This window comes from Dermacentor silvarum, chromosome 4 (assembly GCF_013339745.2).
Source record: "Dermacentor silvarum isolate Dsil-2018 chromosome 4, BIME_Dsil_1.4, whole genome shotgun sequence".
Lineage (NCBI taxonomy): Eukaryota > Metazoa > Arthropoda > Arachnida > Ixodida > Ixodidae > Dermacentor > Dermacentor silvarum.
In genome coordinates, this window is record NC_051157.2 from 182480565 (window position 1) to 182494171 (window position 13607).

The following is a 13607-nucleotide window of genomic DNA, read 5'->3' on the forward strand; positions in this document are numbered from 1 at the left end:
ATGGCGATGCAGACTCCGCCGCTTCGTTTCGGTTGTACGCTAGCGCCGTTTCTGCTCTATCGCGTCGCACATTTCCAGAAAAACGTATAGCCTTCGAAATTTATGGTTGATGTATGGCAGCCATGACATGAAGCATAGCCTCCGAGATGTGTACCGGCCGTCCATGGCTTCTGGCTGCCTATTCGGGAGCGCCGAATAATTCGAAAATATCGAATACCTGAATTCGAATCGAAGCGAATAACGAATATAGAATTATTCGATCGAATATTCGACAATACCGAATATTCGCCCATCCCTAGTTGTTAGCATAACACGAAAACTTAATAACGATCATTATTCTGAAAAATTTGGTATTTGGAAGTTTGTAGTACTGAAATATTTTTACATTGAAACCGTAAGCAGTCATCAGGTGATTTCAGAAAAGTTTGTTAATCTGAAAAGTTTGTTAATGTCGTGTTCGTAGTGAAGAGGTTTCGCTGTAGTGGCTGACCCAAATGCAGCCACTGACTGATTATGTGGACTTGTCAGGGATCTCTTGAATCATCAAATAACTAAGCATCTGGAAAAATGGATTCACCAGAAAATCACCTTTATTTTACAAATTAATGAACAATCTTGTCACTACGTTGCTTTGCACACCTTTTGTGCGTAAAGCAGTGGCCAGTATCAAATGCACAACCTCCTGGTCAGCAGGACAATGCAGTGGGTAATAAATGGGAAAAGCCGCCTTTGTCCTGTGCTTAGCTTGGCTGATGATGGGGATGCATGGGTGGTCGTCACCTTCCTATTCCCCCCTTGTTGTGCAGGCGGCCACCTTCACCCAGGTGGTGGAGACGGGTGGCGACGGTGACGAGAAGGCCATGGTGGCCATGGGTGTGCTCAACACGCTGGACACCTTGGTGACGGTGCTAGAGGAGCAGCGTGAGCTTGTGGCCCTGCTGGAGCCCACCCTGCTGCAGCTGCTGGTGGGGCAGGTGTTGGGCCAGTCCCTACTGGAGTTCTACGAGGAGGCCCTCTCCCTTCTCTACTCCCTCTCCTGCCGGGGCCCCCTCTCGGCCGACATGTGGAAAGCCTTTGAGGCCCTGTACCACGCTTTCCAGAAGGACGCCTTCGACTTTTTCACTGGTGCGTCCACTTTTCTTGCAACCTTGCTGTGTGCATTGCGTAGACGCAGCAGAGGCACGTGAACGGGGTTTCAACGGCGCTTACGCCCGTGTGCTGCGTTGTTTGCTGTTCTGCTGCATATCACTTGGATGTTGATGGTGATACAGTTAAACCTGGATATAACGAAATTGACAAATTCCCGAAAAACTTCGTTATAAAGAGGATTTCGTTATATGCAGGTTTGGCACGAAAATTCGAAAAAGAAACGCTTACCGTATGTACTATCGCTCAAGATTTACTTCCAATACACTAAAGTTGCGATGAACAAAAAAGTCCCAGTTTCGCCCGAAAGGTGAAGCATCGATTGCGACAGCAAATTAGCAGACAGCTATACGAAGTAAGGATAGTACAGTCAAACGTCGCTAACACGTACCCGCGTAATGCGTAATTGCGGTTTAAACGTAGTCATGAAGATTCCCCCACCCAGCCCCTATTCAACACCATGTATTGGCTGACCGCTTAAGCCGTAGTCACTCATTGCCCACCAAACGTTTAGTGCATACTATTTTTATTGTTCTGCACGCACAGATACAAAATCAGCAAAGTTTCATGTCCGCAGACATTCGATTCTCGAGTTGCGTCGCCCGGACGACAGACGCCAGCGATAGTGAACTTACAACATGGCCACCATGACGTATTTCCTGCTCGTACACCTGTTGCTAATTGCCGCGCACAAAAGCGTGGCCTTCGAGATAAGTTCCCGGTAACGCGGAGAAGCTGCTGGTAGGGGGTGCGAATTCGCTGTCACCGTCAGAGTAGTAACCGCGCAGAAGCACATTTTATTGTGAAGCGTATTTGAGCTGTCACCGTGGACGTTGCTTTGAGGTTCCGTGTAAAGTCCACACATGGCAACGTCGTCGCCGTGCGCTGTACGCTGAGTGTGTGAGTGAAAGCTTGCTGGGGTCAGCAGACTCAATCTCGCGCGCGCCAAGAAGAAGGGGGGGGGGGGGGGGGGGCGGAAGCGCGCTTCCGCGCTAGGCACGGTGGGGGAGGCGAGAAAGGGAGGCGATTGCTTCGGCGACGGCTGCCGTATCTTGAAAGCGATCTGCGTTGTGTGCGGGCTTATCTTTAAACAGAGGTGCAACAGCTGCGCCAATTGTGCCATTTTGATACAATTTTGTATTTTTGCGCTGAGCTGCGCCAAAACGCCCGACTGGCCGGAAAATTTCTCGGTTACGCTAGTTTTAGCGGGAAATAAAGACCGCATTGGCAACTTGCAGCTTGACACGCCATTACAGTACCAGTAGCGCAGACGAGATACTAACTATACAAGACGTAACTATACAAGAAGATACAAGACGTTGGCATGTTTGGTGGTGGGCGCCGAAGAATATTTGCGCTGCTGGTTGCAGTGCGGCGTGTTGTATATGCAGTAAAATCTCGCGGAGTGCGCGTTGCTTGCAGTAACGAAAGCAGTTCGACATTGCCGGTTGACTCAACAAGATCCTCGCCGTATCTGTGAACGCGGTCACGAGCGGAGCAGGTATGAATACTCCACGGCCAGGGGTTCTCAAGCATGTTCGTTCCGGGGAACCCTGCTAAGCTCCATGAAGCGCCAAGGAACCTCCCCCCCCCCCCCTCCCCCGAATTAACCGAAATAAAATGTCCTAATTAAACTAATGTCGAATTATACAGAGTATCAAGAAAACAGTCAATGAATGCTTACTACGTCAACACACATTTTACTGAATGCATCAGCAAATCTTGTTTCTATTTTGCACAAAAGCAGTGAGGAAGCTGAAATTCTTGTCATCTCATGACTGATTAAGGGGCTAGCAGTGGCGAAGGCCTCGCAACATCCTTCGCAGCGCGACCGCGGCGCGCGTCTTCATCCTTGGAATGGAGGGGGTTTCCTGCTGCCACTTCATTACGTAGAGGTCTCAAATACATGTGCTTCTATAGATGTCACGGCGGGGAATACAAAAACTTTGTTATATCCAGGAATTCGTTAAATGGAGGTTCGTTATAAGCAGGTTTACCTGTAGCAAAAAATACTACATGAAGCAAGGTTACCGCACATCACATTACTGCGCATTCACTCCCTCCCCGTTCCCCTTGTGCAGAAGGAATAATCAGCTCTCATGTTTCTCCAAGTGCAGCACCTCCTCATGGCCTCCGCAAGTTGTTTAGTGCCAACGTGACAAATAACGCAGTGGTGTTTTTGGCCTACCGCGTCACTGCGCGTGCTTTGATTGTGTTCTTGCTGTTCAAACTTTTCATGCTGAAGGACGCTTGTAATAACTATTGCCTTAGCAGGCATTTTTATAATTTTTTGCTAGATTTGCTAGCCATACAGGCTCCAAGTACATCATTGAAATGGCCGAAAGTTTTGGTAAATTGAAACCGTGTCACGAAATTACTTTGTTAAATGGTGAAAAAAAAATACTATTTTCACTAAACTAAGATTGGGAAGTGAAAATAGTTCATTACATTGTGAATTTAGTTAAGGGGGGATGCGGCTTTCGGTACCAACTTTCTTGTTTCTTGGTGGATGTCAATGAAAATTGGTACATAGAATAAGAATGGCTCTATGATGCTTTCATAAAAATTTCAATGCGGTACCATGAAAACTTTTTGCTAGACAAATTATTTCTTCCTTGAACCTCGTGGAGGGACTGGAGGATTTACGAAATCAAGTGAAAAGTTTGTTAAATACTGTATGCACAGCCAAATGTATGCAGAAGGGGATAGCGTTCTCGAAATAATTTTTTTTTCAACACTAAAATTTGTAGTTTGTTTTCTCCAGTCCCACTGCAGTGAGCACGCTTACACTGCAAACAAGGAACCCTACTACGAATTCTTAAAACACTAGGATAAAAAAAGAAGAGCGCTATCCCCTAAAGTACAGTTCAGTGAGTCTGACAAAACAAACGCAATCAAAATGTGTAAAGTAGTTACCAAGATATCTGCTCCACGAGCTGAGCAACATGCCAAAAAAACTGTACTGAGAAAACAAGGTTCAAAGTTGTCAAAATTTAATAGGCACCAGGATTATAGTCCTTTGTGTCCTTTGCGATGCTGCATCGCTTGACCATCTGACCTGATGGTCTGATGAGCTTTTGCAGCTTTCTTTTTCCGCATGGCATCTTTTTCGGCTGGGTTCCTGAACAGTTTCGCCAATACGCGCGGACGATGTTCCATCCGTGCTTGAGGTGCTCAGCTGCACGTCCGCATCGCGCTGCATGCCACCGTCATTGTCACTGCTGAAGTCGCCGGAGCAAACTTTTAGAGATCGGTGGCTTCGACTTACGAGCACCAAATTGATGTGCAGTCTTGCGTTTATTCTTGAACAATCGCCGGCCCGTGATAACAGACGAGAGCCGTTCTCCAAGCTAAGAAGGGCCGAGCTTGACAACCGTTTTTCGTTTCTCTAACAAGCGAGCGCCGGTCCGTTATCATGAGTGAGATACGATCTCTAAACCACGCCGCGACGAGTTGAAAAGACGCGAAATCGGCTCCTCAGCGCCGTCAGCGCGGCGAGCAGACGACCTTTCCGCCGGTTGCTAAGGGCAACCGCCCGGGAGACCAATCCGGAGCCGCGTACAGTCACGTGGCGCGCGCTGCCGATCAGAAACCGCCGCGAGACCTTGAAACTTTTGCTTGCTGTGCGCTTGCTCTTGCCTGGTGCAGCTGGACGAGGCGCCAGATTTGAAGACGGAGAATCGCGCTATCCATAGAGACCAAGATGGCGGCGCTAGGTTACGCGGTTGCGGAGATATCGCGGCTTGAAAAATGCCGTTTTTTTGCTATTTTCGAGAAACTCCTCGCCACCTTAGCTTCGATAAACATTTTTTACATCATTTACGCGCGATTTTCCGTGACGAAATTTTGAAATAAAATAGAAAAGAAGTCATACGAACTGAAAATGTGATTTTCAAAAAATCGTTTTTTTGGCCAAATATCGCGATGCAAAAGCCGCGTCCCCCCTTAACTTGAGGCTCAATATATAGAGGTTTGATTGTATTGAACGCACATTTAGGGTCGTACCTGCACACTTCTGCTTCACATGGCTATTCTATGCACGTCATTCTGATTGCTAGTGAGCAAAGGTATGTGATGGTGGTTTGAATTGACATGCTTGCAATGCAGAGAAGCATCTTCTCTGGTGCCACAGCTGCAACTGTAGGGTTGCCAACATGGGTAGCCTCTCTTTCAACACACAGTGTCCTGTCTGACCGAATCCACTGTTCTCTTTTGCAGACATGATGCCAGCGTTGCACAACTTTGTCACCGTTGACACGCCTGCATTTGTCAGCAACGAGCACCACCTGCTGGCTATGTACAACATGTGCAAAGCAGTAAGTAGTGGCTCCACTCGCATCAGGATTTAGTGAGCTTCGATATAAATGTTATAGCATGCTTTTGCATTCCTCGGTGGTTTCGTGAAAAATTACTTTAATCATTTCCATGGCCTCCTCTGCCTCATTTCAAATCAGAATTGATCTTTCGTTGACTTTTTTCTATAAGGTCATGTTTTATGGAAATCGTCTTATACGACTGGAGTTTTTTTTTTTTTTTTAGTTTGCTCAGAACTGAAACCTGCTTTTGTTTATACAGTGTAGACCACTTATAACGTAAGTCGCCGGAGTCAAGAATATCCGCAATATAAGCGGTACCTCTCTATAACCAAAACAACTATTTTGCAATAATGAACACTCCAGGCACATTTCTGCCGTCGCTGTCACCGTGCTCTAGGTTCCGTATTCGCTTACTAAATAAATTGACAATCACGATGTCACGCGCGCACTAGCAAACATGAACACATCGCGCTCATTGACCGCAGAAACGAACTGTCAAAACGCTCGAGTGACGAAGCACGGCGAGCGAATTGACCTTCGTGCTATAATGCCTCTTGCTTCAACGCGACCTATAAGCGGCGAAAACACGGCTTGCGGTGGACTTTCCCCGTCGAAGATTGCTTTCAAGATAGGGCCAAGGCGATCGTAACCCCGAAGTGGATCGTCGCAGGTTACGTCCTGCTTCAGTCCACTGAAGCCGTTCAGCATTGCTTTGCTGGCGAAAATCCTCTCCTGTTTGCACCAGTCCCGAACGCAAGTTTCGGATTCTCCGAATGCCCGTGATGCGGCCCGATTTCCGTCCGTCTCCGCACACATGATCACTTTCCTTTTAAATGTGGCATCATGATGAACTCGGTTCTTCATGCTGATAGAGCAGATGCAGAGAACACGAAGACAGACGGTAGACCCTAAGCCTAAGCACGTGTACTGCAGCACATGGAGGAAGCTACGGTAGCTAGGGTCGACGCGCGTGCGAGGCAGCCATTTTGAAATACCGACGGCTATATGGTAACGCACATTTAGGGTCGTACTCGATTCTAATGCGCACGCAATTTTTGGACCTGTTTTATCAGGAAAAAAGTGCGTGTTAGATTAAATACGGTATTTGTGGCTTGAGGGGAGCGTTTGCCGTCTAGGTTGACTGCCGAACTTCCAGGCAGCCGCACTGTAACCGGTATTTCGTGTTCCGCAACTATAAGCGATACTCGTATACATAGAGTGCAATGGGGAAATTAACGGGAGTCTGAAAACACCGTATTATATCCGGTCCTGCACTATAAGCGGTTACATTATAAGTGGTCTATACTGTATTGAGACGGGCTAGTCCACCTATAGTGAGATTGGTGGGGATACTCAGTCATTCTTGACCAGCCAATGCTTGCATTCACAATGCTACTCAAGTGCTGCGTGCTCTCTATTATCAAGAAAGAGAAATTAGATTATATATATTTCAGATAACTTGCTGAAGGTCTTTGTTTCTTCATTGACAAATGTGCGTTAATTGTGTTAATGTGATAATTCCAACTGTATAACCAGCGATTTTGACGCCGCGAGCCTGTGACCATTTCATCCTTCCATGGATAACAGTGTTGTCAGATAATTAGTGGTTAAGTGTGCCCCAACTTCACAGAATGAACGGTACACTTGCAGTACACAGGTGGCACTGTAATGTGTCCCTGGACAAGGGAGACCGATCACTGGGAAATTCTTTACACACAGCCTAAGTGTGATTTGTCTGAGGTGTAACAATGTGCAGGAGGCTGACACGACTGACTTATTGCTGGGTTACGTGTCATCTCGTCCTGTCAACGCGTAGGTACAAACGGTTGATGGGGGCTCGCTGTCCAAGCAGCTTTGTGTGCCCCACCCTCCTTGTCACTTTGCACAGTCATAGCAATGCATTTGCGTTATTTCCCATGAAAAGCGTAAGGTACGCTTGCAACTGTGCTACGCATTAAGCCACATGCAATGCTGAGATTCTGAAGATGCTTATCGCTGTAAGGTTGATTGTGATAAGTGCAACCATCGATGGTTGTATTCTTTGCTGAGACCGCCAGCATGCCTTTCTGCATTTCTGATGTTCGTCCGTATAAGCATGGCCACACTCTTGCCGAAGGCAGAATATCTTTTGCGGCACAGCGTGGCGTCGACCACACCACGAGTCGAGACTGTGCAGTTAACCCTTATGCGACAAAGCGTGATCATGGTACGCACTAATCGGTAGGCATACGACCAGCCACTACGGCAGAAGTGGTTTCATAGCAACTACGTCGTAACTATTAGTACGTATTGACGAGGTATTACTGTATGCTTTTTTTTTTAATTAAGGACTTTCGATGAGCATGACCTCATATGAAGTAAATTTAAATTACTTATCTTGGGACTAACAAAAATTTACTCTATTCAGTTAGAAGGTAATAACAGTTTGACGGATTCATGAAGCTTATCACGCATAACACGTTTGTCTTTTGTTAGCACCCTTGCTATTATCTACTTCGTTATCCTAATTGGCCAGTCCTCATTGTTCTCATGAACAGCTTCTATGTGAGCAGCTATGTGAGCATGCTCCAAGATTCCTGTGTGTCATGTTGAATGTCCTTTGGCTGCTTCTTTTAACATGCTTGAAGCACGGTGCTCCTACTTTGCAGTGGTCATTGTGCGACAGAGTTGTGCCTTCAGTTTACCGTGCCTCGTGAGAGAGCCCACTGCCAGAGGCGGCCCTGCACCTTCTCAGTTTGTGCCTGGCCGTAAGAAAGCGGTGGAACAAAAATACTTCGGGCAGCGAGCAATGAATGGCTGCAAGCTCTTGTGCATCCATCTGCAGCACTGCAGTGTGGTGAAGCTGCCTACAGACTTATGAGGAATTGAAAGCATCTAATTTTTTTCTTGGGTCACACTTTGAGCGTGGAGATAAAGAAAAAGACATGGCCACTTCATTTGCTATGAATTTTCAAAACGCACTCGAGGCCTTATAAAGTGAAATCTCGATACGATTCTGCATATGTTTTTCGAGATAATACCTTTCTTTTCCTTTTCCTGGCCAACGATTTCCGATTGATACGTCTTTTCGATAATATGATTCCCGGATTATACTTTTTATTTTCCGGTTCCCGTGAAGATCGCATCAACGAGATCCCACTGTAGTTAGCTGGCTGTGCTGCAGTCAAGTAATTTCGTTTTTGTGTGGAAGTATGCACGCACAAAGAGAAACATCAGTCATAATGTAAAGCACAATCAAAACGCTATCTGAAGGCCCGAAAAAGAATTGGTACATGACGCAAAATTGTTTGGCTTGGGAAGGGGTTACGTTTGAATGCAAATAAGTTTGGGCCAGGGCGTGGTTGAGTGCCAGTAATGCTTTGTGCTCGCCATGAATCCCACTTCAGGTGAACCTGCCAGTCTCAAATTAAGCAGTGCAGGTTTCAGTTCTTAGTAAACAACTAAGAAAAAAATTAAATGTGAACACACTTGGGTACAAACAGTTGTGGGGGCTCGCCATCCAAGCAGCTTACTGTGCCTCGTGCTCTACATTGTGTCAAAGTGGTGTGACACTAGGTGCATGGACAGTGTTTTATTTCAGCATCGGTCTTTTTGCCCGCTTAGTGCCAACACACTAAGCATCCATGGCATGAGAAGGGTTAAACTCAACGAAGCGGGGAATATCTTTAATGAGAGGAGGAGGAGCTCTGCTGGAGAATCCTTGTCTTGATGGCCTCGTACTCTGTATGCCTGATAAAGGGAGGAAAAAAGAAACAGTGCAGATGGTGAAAAGGCTTGTGGTAGTGAGTGCTTGTCTTACAATAATGCAGCTCGTCTAGTAGTACAGGTTACGTTTAAAAGTTGGAAGGTGGTGGGGGTGCAAGTATAGAATGTGCTGTTTGCTGGCCGCGGTAACTGTCCATCGGTGCCTTTCACTCTGTGTAGGTTTTGGAGGGTGACTCCGGTGAGGACCCCAAGTTCCACGCGCTCAAGCTTCTCGAGGTGATCATCCTGCAGTGCAAGGGCCAGATTGATCCGGTGAGTTGACCGCGTGTCATTTTGAGGTCTGGTTGGTTTTCTTAGTCTTGCCTCTGTAACTGATTTCTGTGCTTATTGCATTTATAAAGTAGGCTGTAATGTAGGGCTGCAAGTGTTCGCTCTGCTTGTTATGCGGAGAAATGCTCTAATAAAGCGAATTTCTAACATGAACTGGGCTACAGTCGAGTCCCACTACAACGAAATTCACGGGACACAAGAAAAATTTCGTTGTGGAGGAACCTCATTGACGCCAAATTAGTATGTATATACATACGCCAAACGGCAAAACCGCAAACGAAACCGAAACCATCTTCTGGGAAATATTCGTGATGGCGTGGGGGCAAAGGTTGAGACGTACGGAAGGCGGTCAATAAAGTGTCAACTTCACGAGAGAATGCGTTTTGCGCCGCTGTTACAGCATTTTTCATACGTTGCGGCCGACGCATAAACCAACGCGTGTGCCCGGCCGATCGCGAAACACTCATTTTGCGGCACATGCACCGTCGCAATGAAGCGGTTTGAATTATCACAATTTCATTGCATATTTATGAACTTCCGGTAAGCTTCTGGTAAGCTTTATAAACTTACGGTAAGCTTGAGCTTACCGGAAGTTTTATTTCCAGAAGTCGGTCAGCCTGGATTTCTTACGCTTCACAGCAAGCAAAGCTGTTACGCGAGTCGCATAGTCCGTTAAAAGAACTATCGCAATGTCATTGTCGTGGGCTCTGATAACTTTTAAGACGAGGTCAAAAGGATCCATTACTTTCAAAGCAGTCGCCGGAGTCCGTCTGTCTAGCGGGTTGTCATTTTCCCCAGACGACGAGACATTAGCATCATGCTTACAACACCGTCTGCGGCGAGGCCGCCGTATCTTGAAAGCAATCTGCGCCTTGCACAACGTGTGTGCCCGGGTGGGCCTCATCTTCAAAGCGATCTGCGATGTGGCCAAAGTGCAACTAGTGCCGGTAAAGTCGTGTGCGCTGTGCATTCGACGTTTACTTTGTGTTGAAGCGGGAGACGGCACAGAGGTCAATTCGCTCGCTGCAATTGCGGCGCCTTCTCATTCCAGTGTATTGACACCGAGCTTCCGCGGTCATTGAGCGAGATGTGTATGTTTACCTGTGCGCGCGTGACGCCGTGCTTGGTAATTTAGTTTGTAAGCGAATGTTTACAAGTTTATACGGCCGATAAAACTATGATCCTTAGTTCGTATAGCCGTTTCCTTCCACTTTCTGCCTCGGCAATCATATGTGCCTTCTCGAGAGAGAGAAATTTACGCTTCTTTGTTGGCGTAGCCATTTCGACCGGACACACACACCATAGAAAACGGCAGCGATTGTGGTGATCGTGTGCAGTCTCGCGCAGGCGCGGTATGACCATGCGTGACTATGAATTGCAATGGCGCAAATCGGCACTTTGAACTTGATTTCGTTTGCGAAAGCCTCTTTCAAGCGGACGTACGATCGTCACAGTTTTGGAAAGGTCTTCTACTTTGACTACTCGGCAGTTCTAACTTGAATTTAGTCCCAGTTTCGTTCTCGAAAAGTTTGTTCAAGTGGAAATACCGAATAAAATGCCTTCGTTATGGAGAGACTTTTTTTGTATTACTTTCTATGGGCAGCTCACGGGGAACCGTAAAATCTTCGTTGTGGCGGAAATTTACTTGTAGCGGCATTCGTTGTAGAGGGATTCGGCTGTATAACTGGCATTGCTGTGACTGTTCTCAGTGATTGATGCCCCTTTCTGTTCTTCCCCTGTGTCTGCAGTGCATACCCTCGTTTGTGGAGCTTGCGATCAGGACGCTAGCAGAGGCTGGCTCGGCCATTGGTCTGCAGGTCATGTGCCAGCAGGTGAGCATTACATCGGAGCACTTTCTTCATTCTTTTTACTGGGGGCTCCTTTCGTCTGTTTTGGCCCAAGTGGCGTAATCATTCGCTGAGGCAGGCATTGCATATTTCTACCAGATCGTACTGTAGCATTAAATTTTGCCACAGCAGTCATAGAAACATTGTGTGAGAAGGGAAAGAGCAAGTGCCCAACCTGCGCCACTAAGGTATCGCAGGTAGGTCATATGTAAACAGTGGAACTCCGAGATGAGACTTTCTACTGCTGATTCCTGTGGTGCCAACTGATGGCAGATTTTTAAAAACTAGACTTGTGGTGCAGGCCTTTTATTTTTTTTTTAAACTTGCCATAGCATTGTCACACAGCCTGCATTGCTTCTGTTCTCTTGTACGAATATTTTACTATATTTCTTTAGTGACTGTTGCATTCTGTTGCGAAATTGTCTGGGTTACTTGTCTTTGTTACCTTGCGCTGCAGCATGGAGTAGAATTTCAGTGATACGATCATGCTTGATACGAATTGATGGCAGATTTTTAAAAACTAGACTTGTGGTGCAGGCCTTTTATTTTTTTTTTTAAACTTGCCATAGCATTGTCACACAGCCTGCATTGCTTCTGTTCTCTTGTACGAATATTTTACTATATTTCTTTAGTGACTGTTGCATTCTGTTGCGAAATTGTCTGGGTTACTTGTCTTTGTTACCTTGCGCTGCAGCATGGAGTAGAATTTCAGCGATACGATCATGCTTAATACGAATTTCAAGATATCAATTTTTCAAAATTACCGAGCTTACAACATGCTAAATTTCTAATGTTGTGAACCGCTTTATGTGCTGTGGTGAATGATACGAACAATCGAGCCCGCGAGGAGGCCCCAGAGCGCCGATAGCGCCAGACGCTGGCTGTTGTCAGGCCGGCAGAGCGGCTGCATCGATGCACGGGCGCATTCCTGTTGCCAGGGCAACCTACATCACTCCGCCATGACTCCATCCCCGTGCTCACCCCACCCCCCCTGAAAACAAAAAAAAAAGCTTTTGCTTTGTGCAGTATCATGCAACTTGATGGCCGTTTTCAAACACCTTGTAACTTTATCAAGAGCCAGCAATCACATGCGACCCAGTCCTGCAGCGTGGGCACAATCGGCAGTATTTGCTTCTATGGGTAGCCTTGTCTGTGTACCATGCCTTCTGTCGTCTTTGACGCTTTGCACCTGTCAGATTGCATGATACAAAGTAGCTTCACTGCCTAAAAGAAAAGTAAACAGATATTCCCTTGTGTAATCGTGTCATTATCATCATTGGGCAACAGCTAGGACGAAGAGACGAAAGAAACTCAAGATAAGCAGGCAGATCTTGAAATGTCTGTCTCGGAATGCAGAAAGTGCACAACTCACTGTTGCCAAAACGTGCGCGATGCAGGTGTGCCAATGATTCAAATTTGCGTCAGCCAATTTGCGTCATGGAATTCTACAGGAGCATTCCACAGCACCATGTGACTGAAGTAATGAATTGCAATGCTAGTTTTCTCTTTTCACACTCGCTTTTGTTGCTTCTATTACTGCGTGGAAAAATAAAAAGCTGTGGCTTTTTGAGTCACCTATCTCTCGTGTTTACGGCGATACCAGGAGGGGGCAGCAGTGCATCAACAGAAAGTCATGCTCGGTGGTACGATAGCGTCCTATATGCCCGATTTTCTTCTTGATTTCCAAGATGATATACACTAAAACATGCTATTTTCTCGAATTATTCTGTTTATTTCTTGCAAGTGTTTTGTCATGAGATAAAGGAGGGTCGTAGGATTGTGAGGGGAAAAAAAAATTTAATGTCGGGGAATTTTGAGCAATGGCCATTTCATTGCCACGTCCCCCCTTAACATCCAGATTTTTTTAATCATTTTCGGTGATATGAATTCTTGCGCCATCCTGAGAGATCGAGATTCTACTGTAGTTCTAAACAGTTTCTGGTGCTGTTTTAGCCACCGGAAGCTTATACTCGGGTTTGTTTATGAACCTCACTTAATTGAAGTTGTGATTTGATTATGTTTACAAGTAATACTGAGGTCTAACCGTGGAAGTTTGAAAAGAATGATATATTTGTTGTCTGTATTGTATCTAGTCATGAAATGTGCCTGTAGCCTTGCTTGACAAAGTTCTGCTGAATCATTTTTACGGGTGTCCGAGTACGAACATTAATGTGGTAGACTGCTGTAATAACTGCACTCCTACCTTTGAATAGAAAGCCGGAAATGGCAGCATAATTCACACCGTGTCGGTCTATTGTGTTGA

At 46.1% G+C, this 13607-nt stretch overlaps 1 protein-coding gene across 1 annotated transcript in view; it reads left to right on the forward strand.

Moving 5' to 3' along the window:
- LOC119450822 (importin-7) overlaps positions 1 to 13607 on the forward strand; it is a 77084-nt gene that overhangs the window by 41053 nt on the left and 22424 nt on the right. The window contains exons 11-14 of the mRNA XM_037714316.2: positions 807 to 1125; positions 5365 to 5462; positions 9387 to 9479; positions 11246 to 11329. Coding sequence (XP_037570244.1) covers positions 807 to 1125; positions 5365 to 5462; positions 9387 to 9479; positions 11246 to 11329 — 594 coding nt within the window. The remainder of the gene's footprint in view (positions 1 to 806; positions 1126 to 5364; positions 5463 to 9386; positions 9480 to 11245; positions 11330 to 13607) is intronic.